This window comes from Dasypus novemcinctus, chromosome 3 (genome assembly GCF_030445035.2).
Source record: "Dasypus novemcinctus isolate mDasNov1 chromosome 3, mDasNov1.1.hap2, whole genome shotgun sequence".
Classification (NCBI taxonomy): Eukaryota; Metazoa; Chordata; class Mammalia; order Cingulata; family Dasypodidae; genus Dasypus; species Dasypus novemcinctus.
The window spans coordinates 116492058-116505465 of NC_080675.1; the positions used below are offsets into that span (position 1 = coordinate 116492058).

The 13408-nt window shown below is 48.9% G+C and overlaps 1 protein-coding gene across 1 annotated transcript in view; it reads left to right on the forward strand.

Moving 5' to 3' along the window:
* The window catches only part of SORD (sorbitol dehydrogenase), a 33257-nt gene extending 20823 nt beyond the window's left edge, over positions 1 to 12434 (forward strand). The window contains exons 6-10 of the mRNA XM_058294104.2: positions 3853 to 3971; positions 5517 to 5582; positions 6405 to 6580; positions 9975 to 10096; positions 10953 to 12434. Coding sequence (XP_058150087.1) covers positions 3853 to 3971; positions 5517 to 5582; positions 6405 to 6580; positions 9975 to 10096; positions 10953 to 11118 — 649 coding nt within the window. The 3' untranslated portion in view covers positions 11119 to 12434. The remainder of the gene's footprint in view (positions 1 to 3852; positions 3972 to 5516; positions 5583 to 6404; positions 6581 to 9974; positions 10097 to 10952) is intronic.
* Positions 12435 to 13408: the final 974 nt, after the last annotated feature.

A 13408-nucleotide genomic window follows, 5' to 3' on the forward strand; every position in this document is an offset into this window, starting at 1 on the left:
CTATAGGTCCGACAGTGGTTTCTCTTTTTCTTTCCAGCTCAAAATTTTAAACACAAGGCCTCTCCCTGGCAGGCCTACCCTTTTTGGTAGCACTGAGAGGAGTAGTCTCACATAGGCTAAGTCTGACTCACGTTGGTTGGTTTTAGTCTTTCATTCTAACTTTCCTTCACCTAAAACTTGACATCTGCCAGCAAGAAATAGAAAATTGTTGCAGAAATTACTCCTCTCCAACCATCCTGATGGAGCCATTGTGCCCCATCATTGGTTTCCCGTGCAGCCACCAGAGAGGGAAACTATCACAACAATGATGACAGCAACAACAAACAGCAACAGCAACAACTGACATTTACTGAGGAGACATGGCGTGGGCCCAGGGCAAAGGAAATGGGGACAGGCGGCCTGGCTGGGACCCTGAGTCCACTCCCTCCTAGCAAGTGACCTTGGAGAAGGGACTTGCCCTTCCTCTGCTTCAGTTTCATTTCATCATCTAAAGATTAAATAAGGCAGTGTATCTAAGTCACAGTTATTATTACTGCATGCCTAGCCTTGTGCTGCTTTGCACACCTTATTTAATCTTCACAAGAAAAATGGAGAGATGGGCACTAGGATTACAATTTTATGCAAGGGTTAACAGAGGCAGAAGAAGGCTACTTGTCTCAGGCAGAGAGCGGAGCCAGGAGTAAAACCTTTGTACCCACACCCCTACCCCAACTCTGGCCCAAAATGGTTTTGGGGTGAGAAGTTATGTCTAGCAGAAGCAAAGTGCTGCACCTACTGCACGCGCCCTGGCCTGTGGAGTTCAGGGGTGCTGACATTACACTCTCCCTCTTACTCAAGACCGGCGCATTTTCCTTCCATTCCAACCTGGCCCTGGTGGTGGCTCTGTCAGCCAGGATGGGGCTGGTCTGAGTGGAGCCAGGTGCCAATCACAGGGTCAGTCTGACTGATCTGAGTTTTTCTAGTGCTCACTGGAAGCTTTGAGAAGAGTCACAGGCCAGAGACCTCTTGAGTTTAAATCAACACCTGAACCTGTTCTAGAAGAACATAGGTTATGTGGGCAGAGACTACGAAGCCCAAGAAGTGGCCACCTTCCAACAAGTGGTTCCTGAACCAGCTGAGCTCTTCTGGGCCCCTTCCAGGTCAAGGCAACAAACAGTGTTGTCATAGAAGGCAGAAGAACATAGTGATAAAGTGCAAGACTAACCAGTGGTCCCTGCCAGTCTTCCACTGTGTGACCTTGAACAGGTTAAGCTTTGTAACTTATCCTTGCCTGTGAAAACAGAAACTAATAGCACCACCCTCATAGAATTGTTGACAGGATTCAATGAGATAAGGCATGTGAAGTTCTCAGCTTGAGGCCTGCCCATAGTGGGTACTCAATAAATGATACCGTGATTATATCATGGCCATGGTCTTCTGGTCTAGGGGCTAGAGGTACAGTGTTAGGTCAGAAAGGGAGCCTTGTGCTGGGGGTGAGGTGGGGGGTAGTTTGGGGAATGGTAGGGGGTTGCTGGTTGGCACTGGAAGTGGCAGTGGGAAGGCTGAGGAGGTTCTGGGGGGGCCACAACCTCTGCCTTTCTCTCGCAGGGCACCTTCTACCTGTTTGCCCAGCCCAGCCCTGGACCTACACCTTCCTCTCTGGTTTCTCTTTATTAGGGTTCCTATACAACTACCTCTTTATCTTCCTACCTACCTTTTCTCTCTTCCTGCTTCCCTCTTGGCTTCTTGATCATCCTTTACCCCCTTTTGCCTGTTTCCTGAACCCTATTGTAAAACCCATCAAGTTGCCTTGTCATCCCCTGCTATCAATAAAGTCAAGAAAAGTTAGGGCTGGGAAGAAACTTGGAGCTTTCTCCTCTGCCTTCCCTCTCCAATCCCACTGAACAAGTTTGGGAAAAGAGGACCAAGTGACCCTCCCGAGGTCAGGGGCAGAGGGAGCTAGACCCCCAGCCTCCTTGCCCAGTGCTTTTGCCTCTGTGCCAGGCCACTTTTCCTGCAAGAGTGGCTGTGTTGGATGCAGGTGTGAAAGGGCAGCATCTGCTTAATCAGTAGAAAAATCTCCCAGATAGCAATGCTCTCACATCACCAACCCCAACCTTATTTCTCCTTAAGGTGTTTATTCCAAAGAGAAGTCAGGTGGATGGTTCGAGGAGACTGCAGCTCCTGACCCAAGGCACCCTTGGCCAAGAGCCAGAATGTGCCTGGGCGAAGCCCAAATGGGAAGGGGAGGTGTGTCTGAGAGAGTGGTTGGGAGGCTGGTGGGAGACTTTGTTATTTCACTGTAAACTTTCTTTCCTTATATAGAAATGATGCCTGTAGGGTAGGTAGATGGAGTGACTGACAGGAGTCAGAGCAGGAGAATAGCTTGGAGTGGGGCAAATGATGTGAGAGAGGGAGGGAAAAAGAAGAGCAAGCAGGAAGGGGAGAAGGGAGGGGTGGCGGGCAGCAGGTGGCCACAGGCCTTGTTATTCATTGTCAAGGATCATAAAGAGACACAGGAGGACTGGGAATGAGTCTGTGGTTTGGCTGCCATCTTCATTCGTTTTTCTTTTTTAAGCTTTTTATTATAGATATTATGTACAACTCAAAAGTCCCCATTTTAGCCACTTTCAAATATATAATTCAGTGGTATTAATTACATTCACAATATTGTGCTACCACCACTGATATCCATTACCCCAACTTTTTCACCACTCTGCTTCTTAATTTCTTTTTGAAACTTAAGGGTTTTCAGGTTCCTACATGTGTAAGTTTTAGGGGCACTGAGTAAAGGCTGGACTAGGAGGAACTAACAGAAATTGGATATTAGCTACAGCACTGCTTGCACCAAGAGCCAGCCGATGTGGGACAGGCAGAGGATTTGGACTCAGGAGGCCTGGGCTCAAGTCCTGGCTTTTCTACTTTCTAGTCCTGTTTTACCTTGAGCAAGTCTGTTAATACCACTGAGCTTCAGTTTCCTCTTCGTAAAATAAAGGTAAAAATAAAGCCTGCCCTTCCTGCCTGACAGTCATCCTGAGGACTGAATGAGCTCATGGATGAGAAAGCTCTCTAATCTGTAAAAGCTTACAGAAATGTTTGCTGTCATCATCACTGGGATTCTTAAAAGGGCTAAGATGTCAGAGGACTTGAAAATCAAAACCAAGAGCCTGGTGGTAAAGGTGACACAGCGTTTAATCGTGTGGAAGAGAAGTCCTTTTCCCATCTTAACCATCCTGGGCCAGCCAGGCAGCTGCTGTCCTCACATGTGGTTCTTCTGAAACATGTAATATGGGGGACAGTGATAGAGTGATTTTAGGGAGAAGATGCCAGCTTCAAAATCACAGTTACGAATATAACATTTAAAAGAAAATGAAGAATTATATAAAGCTGCTGGTTGGGATTGGCTTGCTGGAGTGAAACCAGAAAGCCTACAACTCTGAGGAGCAGGTGAGATGCAGGAATGTGACTATGTTAACCCTTGTTAAACGAATATTTTATTTATTAAGACGGTCGCAGCATAGCTACTTAGGATAGCACTTTAAAAATCACTGACTTGATTTCTTTAAAGAAAACTATTTCCAAAGGGGGACAGTATTGCCTGGCTTCTGGAATCAGACATTAGCTGACTTCTGATTTGAACCCTTTCAACCCTTCACCATCTTGGAGCAAGTCACTTAGCCCTCCAAGCCTCAGTTTCCTCCTCTGTAAAGTGAGGAATAATAATACCTACAACAGAACTGCCCTGAGGGTTTACAGGAGCAAATGTATTTAAATTGCTTAGCATATCACCTGGCACAGAAATGTCCAGTATATGTGAGCTACTGTTGTTATTAATCCAGAGGGGCTAAGCGTATGTATTGAATGACTCCCCAGGCTTCCTGACAACGTCACCTTTGAGGAAGGGGCCCTGATCGAGCCTCTCTCCGTGGGGATCCATGCCTGCCGGCGAGCTGGAGTCACCCTAGGGAACAGGGTCTTTGTGTGCGGAGCTGGTAAGAAACAGATGACACCCTGGTTATGAAGTTATTGACTGGGAATGTGGGAGCCTACAGGCTGGGATTGGCTCTAGAATCTTTCCAGTAGGGGAGGATAATGGTGTGCCATTCCCTCAGTGAGCAGCACTTTGCTGAATAAACTACGACCTGCAACAAGATAACTAACTCCTACATTTCTGAGCAGCCTACCCTTTTATTCACTTCGAGAATGAATCTTGGAACTATTTTGAACCCTTACAGGAAACTAGGGAATTAGTTTTGGTAGTAAAGGAAAGGGCAACTTTGAGATCTTTCACATTAGACCAGAGAAGAAGTCACCTTGTCTGTCCATGAGGCAGTCCGTGCCTCTAGCTTGCGGGAGGAGTGGAGTCCGCCCCTACTACCGTGAGCCAGTACTTTGTTTGCAGAAGGGTTTCAGCTAGCTCCTTCCCTCCTCACCTGCTTCCTACACCCTCAACAAGCCCTTGCAACTTCAGGCGGAATCAGTCTACACTTCTAATTGCTGATGACCCAGACAGAAGGCTCACACTCCCTGCGGGGGTGAGCTGGCGTTCCTCATACACATTTGTGAGTGATTTTCTTTGGCAGGGCCAAGTGAGTGACTGCAGGGCTTCCTTGGACAGGTGATGGGTGTAGAACAGACTTGCCTCAGGGACCCAGTAGACAGCAGGACTCCGGTGATGGACTTTAAAAAAAAAATCCACCTAAGGTCATACCTTTTTGCCACAGAAAAGGAAAGTAAGTCATATAACACACACACAAATTCACCCATATCCTCATCAGCCTGATAGATCCACTGTTAACATTTTGGTGTAGAATCTTTTAGTCTTTTTTTTCTTTTAATGAGACCATACTGAATATGCTTCATTCCAGATATTTTCCAGTTTTTTGTTTTGTTTTCTGGAGAAACCTACCAAATCATTTTTCCAGGGAAATGTCCAAAAAGCAAATCCCCCAAGATATTTATTTTGCACAGCCTCAACTTATGGGTCTGGTTTTGATAGCACACGGATGTTGTGAGGAAGCAAGGTGGTCTCCAGGCTAATTCCTGGAGCTGCCTGCGCATCTGTGTCAGCCCGGGGGACCAGCTCACCTAGCGACAGCCTCCAGGGTGGTCCTCAGAGGGCACAGGGAAAGGATATCCTCTCCTTGGGGTAGGTGTGATGTTTTTGAGCAGGTGGGGTTAGAGAGAACAGGGAAATCATCAGACCTGAGACTCCTTATTCTCTGAACAAGTAGTTTCTTTGACTACTCTGATTCTTTGGAATGATCCCCAATCATTTCAAAGCAATGCCCAAGAGCAAGCTGAAAATTTCTAGTTCCGAACTGTGAGTGGATCAAATAGAACCCAGCAGTAGGAGCATATTTCACGTGGAGAATAGATTCTTTATGCCTTCATTCATTCATGCATTCTACAAACATTTGTTCAGGTCTTACTATGTGCCAGGCACTGAGGTGGACGCTAGGGATGCACAAAAGATATGCGGGAAAGCTGATATTTACTATTTCACAAACTTATCTCCCATTCTCTGTTTTCCTTAGGGCCAATTGGACTGGTCACTTTGCTCATAGCTAAGGCGATGGGAGCCGCCCAAGTGGTGGTGACTGGTAAGAAGGTTTTCTTTTTAGAGCCCTGGAAGGGGAAAGAGCTGGGTCTACAGTTTGGGACAGGGCCTGAGGTCCATGCCCTTCCCGAGATGCTGGGTTTCTAAAGGGGCTCCTCTTCCTTTCTCCCGGGCTCCAGTGTTAGAAAGCCCACCCACGGGAGAGTGACTCAGGGCTCAGGATCAGGGTCTCTTTGAAGCTGCTAGGAGAGGGTTGCTGCTATGGAGAAGGGGACATGCTTTTCATGTGTGGACCTCAGATACCCACATGCCCCCTTGGCCCTAGGAGGAAGCTCAGCTCTTGGGGCCCTTGACCAAGCCCAGGGGACAAAGAGAGTGTTTGTGTATGTGATTGTGGTGTGGAGTTGGGGCTTTGTTGGGAGGTGGTAAGATAAGAGGATGTCTGTGTGTGAGGTGTGTGGTAGGGGTGTGGAGGGCTGTGGAGACGTGAAAGGGGTGTGAGTGGGTATAGTGGAGAGAGGGTATCTGGAGAGAATGTGTAGGTTTGAGTGTGTGGAGATGTGCGGTGTGTAAAGATGTGGGGATATAGAGAAGGGAGTGTGTGTGGGCATCTGTGAGAGTGAATATGGACATGTATGTAAAGCTGTGTTGTGGGGCGTTTAGGAGATTGCAAGTGTGTGTGTGTAGATGGGTCTAGCAGTGTGGTTTGGAAAGGGGTGTGAGGGGTGGACGGGTGAGGAGTGGGCCAGCAACACCACCCACAGCACCAGAGCTGCTTAGCATCAGCACCTGTACCTCTGTTTTATTTTCTCCCTGATCAGCCATCTAGTTTCTCAGTTTGAAAGAAATTTTTGTTCAACTTTAGATCTATCTGCCTCTCGGTTGTCCAAAGCCAAGGAAGTGGGGGCCGATTTCCTCCTTCAGGTCTCCAAGGAGAGCCCTCAGGAAATCGCTAGTAAAGTAGAAGGTCTGCTGGGATGCAAGCCGGAAATCACCATTGAGTGCACAGGGGCGGAGGCCGCCATCCAGACGGGCATCTACGTGAGTGTGGCGAGGGCAGCTGAAGCTGCTGGGCAGCTTTGGGGAATCAGCACCAGTGGTGATCAAGAGGCAGGAAGGAGTCCTAAGATCACCCTCACGGGTCCCAATAAGATAAAAGCTGTAAGGGGCCTTGGGGAATATTAAGTCACCCACACCTTTTGGTTGGGGTTGTTTTCATGACCCTATTTGTGATATATAAAAGTAGTACTTGCGGCAAATAGATCAACAGGAGGAAAAGGAAACTGTGCTTTGGTTGCATGTGGGAAATTCTTATCTTGTTTTATTGAGGAAAGCTGCAGTCTTTGAGTAGTTTTATTAGAGTCACAGCCAATAATTCAGTTAGTCACAAAAGTGACCTGATTTTTCAGGGTCACAGTTAGCTGCTACTCTCCTCTTCCAGAAATGCAAACAGATAAGCTGTCAATATCCAGTATGTCCCTTTGCGACTCATCAGCAATTTCTGGGAAGTTAGCAGGTAGTTGGGGTGGTGCTGGCAGATCAAAGTATGAGGAAAAGAGAGGAGAAAGAAGAGCTTCTTGTTTCCCAGTCCTACTTGTGGGCAAGGCATGATGCCTAGTCTGCACAACAGTGCTGAAAATTCTTTCTCCTTTTGCGCATTTTATGGTGACAGTCCTGCTGACTTGCCTGGAGCACCCTGCTGATAAGTGGCAGAGTCGGGCTCAAGCCCAGCCCCGCCTGGCCCCCCATGCCTGGTAAAGCGGGGACGGACGGGACGAGGAGTCAGTCAGTCACTGCACGAGGGCAGGAGGGACTGGGCTTCCTGCTCTGAGTCACTGCTGGTTGTGCACAGGGCACCTTGTACCACACACGCTAACCCTTGTGCTGTGTGGCATGGCCCTCCGGCCTGGCGCCCTGGCTGAGGTGCCTAGCTAGCCCTCCTCCTGCTAGGGACTGAGGAAGTGGTAGGAGGAAGGGAGGAGCAGGTGCCACCTTCACCCCTCCTGAGCTTCAGTGAGAGTGGCCAGCCCTCTGCTCCACTGTCAGAGAGAGTGGCGAAGAGAACCCAAAATTCAGAGGGGCAGTGGGTCCACAGGTGCCCCATCTACTGATGGCATGTCGTGGCCTCCTGCTGTGTGCCAGGCTTTGTGCTGGTCACTGTGAGGACTATGGCAATGAGTAGTGTATCTACTGTCTTTAAGCTATTGGCAGGTCAGAAACGGCCGTGCCACAGAGGCAGTCTGAGCCGGGGGGCCCAACCGGCTTGGCTTCATAGGGCGAGGCTTTCCTTGCTCTTCTGCCCTGCCCTGTGGCCACTGAGAACAGTTGACATCTCCAGCTGTTGATGGTGGGGACCTTGTTGCCAGGCTACGTGAGGTAGGCGTGGAGAAGAATGTGACCTGAGGGCCTCACTAGGCCTGAAGTTGGGGCCCCTCCTGACCTGGGGAGTGGAGCCATCATGCATGACAGGAGCTGCAGAATGCTGCAGGCCACTCTCCGCCAGTGGGCAGGTTAGGCAGAGGCACCCTATATGGGCATATCTGAGAGTCACTTCCCTCCTAGGCTGTGAGTAGGTATAGAGTTCACGAGGAGGTGCAGATGGCTTGGGGTAAACTGATGTCACCTCCTTGGTGCAGGGGTCACACCCACAGAACCATATAGTCCCAGCATTCCTTTGCCTGCCTGACGGCAGCTTAGTGTGGCCAGTTTGGTGGTGTTCTTCCTTATCGGCAGGCAGGAAGGAAATGCTGATGGGGAAATGTTTTTTTTTTTTAATTTTTATGAGGCACTAGTGGTTGAACCCAGACCTTGTATATGGGAAGCAGGACCTCACGTATGGGAAGCTACACCTGCTGCCAGTGGTTTTCTTAGAGAACATCCCAATCAAGAGTTTTCTATGGCTCACTCACAACTTTGACCCCTCGGCCCCATTTTTTCCATTGGGGACAGCAACAGTTTCTGGTTGTGAGATGTCATTCCCCTTACCAACAGAATTGTGTTCATAGGCCGTTTGTGACTCACTCTGTGCATCAATAAAAACATAAAACATGCCAAACGAGGAAGCCTTCCCAGGGCCAAGCATTATGGCTGTTGACCACCGACATCCTCCTGGGGAGGCATCGTCCTGTGCTGACGGGAGGGGAACCTAACTGAGAGGGAAGTGTCCAGGCTCCTGTAGCTTGGAAGTGGTCAAGCCGGGAGCTACCCCCAGGCCACTCAGATGCCCAGTTTTGCCTCTTGCCCACTGCACTGGAGGCCTGTCTCCTTCCCTTCAAGATAGAGATGGCAGTGGGTACCATTTTGTAGCTCCACTGTTTAGTATTTAGAATGGTCCCAGTAAGTGTTTGCTGCTGCAGGTGACTGTCATGAGAACTTGGCATGAAAGAATTGTCCATTTTTCTGTCTCCCACAACATGTAGCACAGTGCTCCCCAGAACTCTCTGGAGCAGGCACAGTGCTTGTGGAGTTACATGGAAATTGTCAGGAGAAATTGCTCTGCCACCTCTGACCCACTCCAGGAAGGAACTGATAAGGTGGATGGATATTCAAGGAAGATAAACTCCATTATGGCTCATGCCATTGGGATGAACTCTGGAACAAAAATATTTGTAAATGCAAGCCTACATATTTAAAGCAGTTTACAAAAGCACAGAATCCCAATAACCCTCTCCATTTGTGCACTTCTTTACGGTTTTCTCATTTATCTCAGCATGGGCGAGCTAACCTCCTTAGGGGCTTGGCTGAAGTCCCCTCTCGTGGAGGGCTGCTCTGGAGCAGGAACAGGTGCTCCTTGTTGATGATGACAGCTTCGTCAAGACTTAGCTGGCCCAAGAGCTGACTTTCATGAAAGCGTGCAACTCAAGAGTCTGGGATTGGGTGTGTGTCAGCAGTTTTAGTTTAGGGCACAGTGTTTCTGGAAATAAGTGCTATTTCATTTAACGATAAAAGGAGAGTGAGAAAAGAGCCCAGCCCTTCCAATCTAGGATAATTTTTTAAGTCAATCAAACAAAATCTTCTCTGGACGAGGCTGAGGCCACCCTCCAGTACTGAGCCAGTAAAGCTTTGAATGATGCTAGGGGCCTGCTGTTGCTAAATCTTGTTTGTAAGGAAGATTCTCGCTGGTGTCTGGTGGACGTTGGCCATTTACTGGGATGTTGTGGACAGTGGGTGATGCTCCCACTGTGCTTTTCTCTACACTGGCAAAGTGTATTATTTCAGGGTCTTTAAAGAAAATAATGCTTACTCTGCTGCTCTTTCAAGTTTTGTCAGAATGTTGGAGAATTCAGAAGTGTAGAAAGGATCATATTCTCTGGAATTAGAGGATGCTTATAGGGTGCATCTGTGTGAAGACATCTGTGTGATGATGGACTCTTACTGTGAGGGGAACTCTGCCTTTTCTTACCTTCTGAGTTTGCTTTGTTCTTACCTCCTTCAGGCCACCCGTTCTGGTGGGACCCTGGTGCTAGTGGGGCTGGGCCCTGAGATGACCACCGTGCCCCTTGTGCACGCGGCCATCCGAGAGGTGGATATCAAGGGCGTGTTTAGATACTGCAACACGTGAGTATGTTGGGAGTGAGTCAGGGGCGGCGAGCAGCCAGCCAGGCCGGGGCAGGCACCATGCGGCCTCTGAGACTGGGAGTCTCTGCCTATTTATTCACGAGGGGCACTCCCTGACCACAGTGACAGCCGTGCGATATGATAGAGATCCAAAGAGAGAGGCCCACATGAAGGATTGGGAGGGCAGAGAAGGAGCTGGGGCTGGGGGTGGGAGCGGTGAAGCACGCTCTTGTCGAATGTCTGCCACGCATCATCCGGGTGCTCTCTTCTTTTTCTACAAAGGCCAGATCTCCATTTTCTCCCTTTAAAGGAAAAAAGGAGAGAAAAGAAGACAAAGCAAGAAGTCAAGTCCCTTGGCTTCCCTAGCTGAGCCCCAGGCCCACCCTGGGAAGTGAGAGGGTCTTCATTAGCCCTACCCCATCCTTTGCGGCTCTACCCTCTCCCTTTCTAAAGTCCTCCGTCTGGACACCCCTCCCCCAGCAGTGCCTCTCACTCCCAGCTGTGACTCCGCACCAGGTTTCCATCTTCTGAGTTCTGCCAAAATGAGTGGGAACGGGTTATCCTGGGCTGCCTCCCAGAGGAATATCTGCCTTTTTCCCCAGTGGCCTCCATGCCTTATGCCACAGAAATTCTAAACCTCCTGGCAGACATATGTTGCAGAGTGATGGACATTTGGGGATAGGCTGTGCACCTCCAAGTCTTAAGGTCATTTCCTCCTTGTTGGTATGTAAAACTGGCCTCGCAGAACCAGGGCACTATAAATAGGTAGGGCTAAGCTGATCTTGTGTTTGGTAGTTTTGGGGAATTGGCTATTTCTTCCTGAATGTTAATTATAATTGCTTGTGATCTTTTACAGGTGGCCGATGGCAATTTCAATGCTTGCAGCCAAGTCTGTGAATGTCAAGCCCTTGGTCACCCATAGGTTTCCGCTGGAGAAAGCTCTGGAGGCCTTTGAAACATCCAGAAGGGGACTGGGGCTGAAAGTCATGCTCAAATGTGACCCCAACGACCAGAATCCTTGATGTTAATCAGACTCTGCCCTTGCCCCTCCCTGTCAGTATCTTGGGGGCTGAATGACTGGGCAGGGGTGGGCTTTGATGCTGAACTTTCTTTTGAATGGTGACAATAATTGAAACAATTTGTTATAAACAGGGGAGCCTTGCAGAGGAGGAGGGGTGCCTTAAAGATTCTAGTAGGGATAGTTTGGGGAAACTCTTAGCCACAATGACCTGTTTGTGCTAAGCAAAGTTCAGCAAGTAGAGCAGAGTTTGACAAGCAGGTGCTGGGAACTCCCCTTTTTTCCTGGAGTGCCTTAGTTGAGCAAGGAGGGCAATCTGCCCATCGGGTTCCTGGTTCCACCACAACTGTGACCAGGTACAGGGTGGTGGTGAGTTATGAGGAGCCGACTTCATCAAGACTTAACTGGTCCAGAAGCTGACTTGCATGAAAATCTGCAACTCAGTGTCTGAGATGGGGTGTTTGTTGGCCATTTTAGTTTAGGACACGGGGTTTCTGGAAATAAGTGCTATTTGATTTGATGATAAAAGGGCCTGGCCTTCCTGAGTCTAGGATAATTTAAAAATGAATCAAACAAATAAAACCAAAATCCTTTGTGAGATCAGACCAACTTGTATTACCCAAATACAAGTTGGGTGAAATAGTCAGGGGCCTTCTCTGCATGACTTGACATTGCCTCTTCTTCAATGCCTGGGAATTCTGTGTAATATAATTTGCAAGGTGGAGAACCACCTTCCCCCCACTGCCCACCCCTAGCCCTGGACAAACTCTGGGGCAGCCACTGCAGGTTCCCTTGCTGCTAGGCCACCAGAAGAGTCCTACCTAAGGACAGCCATGGTGAGACCTTAAGTCACCTCTGCCTAAATCAAGAAGGTTTGGCCAATGTTCTTCTTTTCCCCAGCCTACCTCCTTCTAGGCTCTCTTGAACTCACTGATGATCATTACACAATTCCATTTAATTCTGGTAACTCTAAACAGAAAACCTTTCCCTTTCTCTTAACCAGAGAAGGTTCTTGGTATCTTTTTGTCTGTTTGAATGAAATCTCTGGACCTGTGACCGGTGGTAGGATAAATCTTATTTTAATCATGGGGTTGTCCATGTAAGATTGGGATCCAAATCACATCTCGTGCCCACTTGTGACTTTGAAATGATTCATCAAGGAAGATTTAGTAGCCATGACATAGCTTGGGCTGTGGCCTTTAATTTCCCACTTCAGCAAGGGGAGGAGGGATCTGGTTTTCTTGGGACGAGATAAAGCTGTGACTATTGCGTGGAATTTCTCAAACAGCTTCAGGTAATAAATTCTGCTTTATCTCTGGAGAGTCTTGAGACTTTTGTCTCCACACACAATATACACACAATACCTGCACTTGGAGGCCCCAGGACAGGGCTGTGGGAGGCTGCCTTCTTTGAGTTCTGTTTAGCTGGGGCCGGACTTGGCCAGTTGCCTTCTCAGAGCTCTCCTTCCGGCTCAGTGGTGCTCTAACATGGAATAAGAAAGGCTTCATCCACCTTCTAGAGGGAGGGCTTCCAATAGAAATGCCCCACAGAAAGTGGATTCGTCGTGTTAAATTCACAAGTAGCCTCTTTTCCTCTGGTTGAGGAAAGCCACTGAAACTGGAAGGGACTTAGGAGCTGCAGAGGGGACATCAGGAGAAGTAGGGCCACCAAGGACAAAGACACATCCCACTTATTTTGCAATCGTGCTTGGGTCTGATCTAAGTCGGTGTATTTGAGCCTCCATTTCCTTGTCTGTTAAATGGGCTTCGCGAGGCCTGCCTCTCACATGGGGCAATGTGGAGTGAACACGCTGATTGAAAATAGCGGTTCAGGGAATTCTTATACCACTTCCAAATCCCCAAGCAGCTCTCCAGCAGCTGCTGCAGCATTTCACAGCTTCCCAGCTAGGGGTCAAGAGAGTGGTGGGAGGAGGTGGCATGGGGGTGGGCAGTGAAGTGCAGGTGGTTGGTGAGTCCCCAGGGTGGGGAGCAGCTGGCCCCAGAAACGTTATGAGCTGGGGCGGGACCTCTCTGCAACCATGGTGATCTGTTGCTCCCACTGCTTAGAGGGTAATGGGAAATCATCCCTCTCCCAACCCTACCACCACCTCAACCAAGCACTCAATAATGATTGACTCAAGTGAATCAGCCCCGGAACCCAGAACCTGAATTCCTAGGAACTCTCCTGACTCGGGAGTCCCCGACAATGCTGTTGCCAGGCATGTGGTTCATATTCAGTCAACACTGAGGACCCCACCCAGCTGGTGCTCCCAGAGCTAGGGTGGAGAGGGGTGG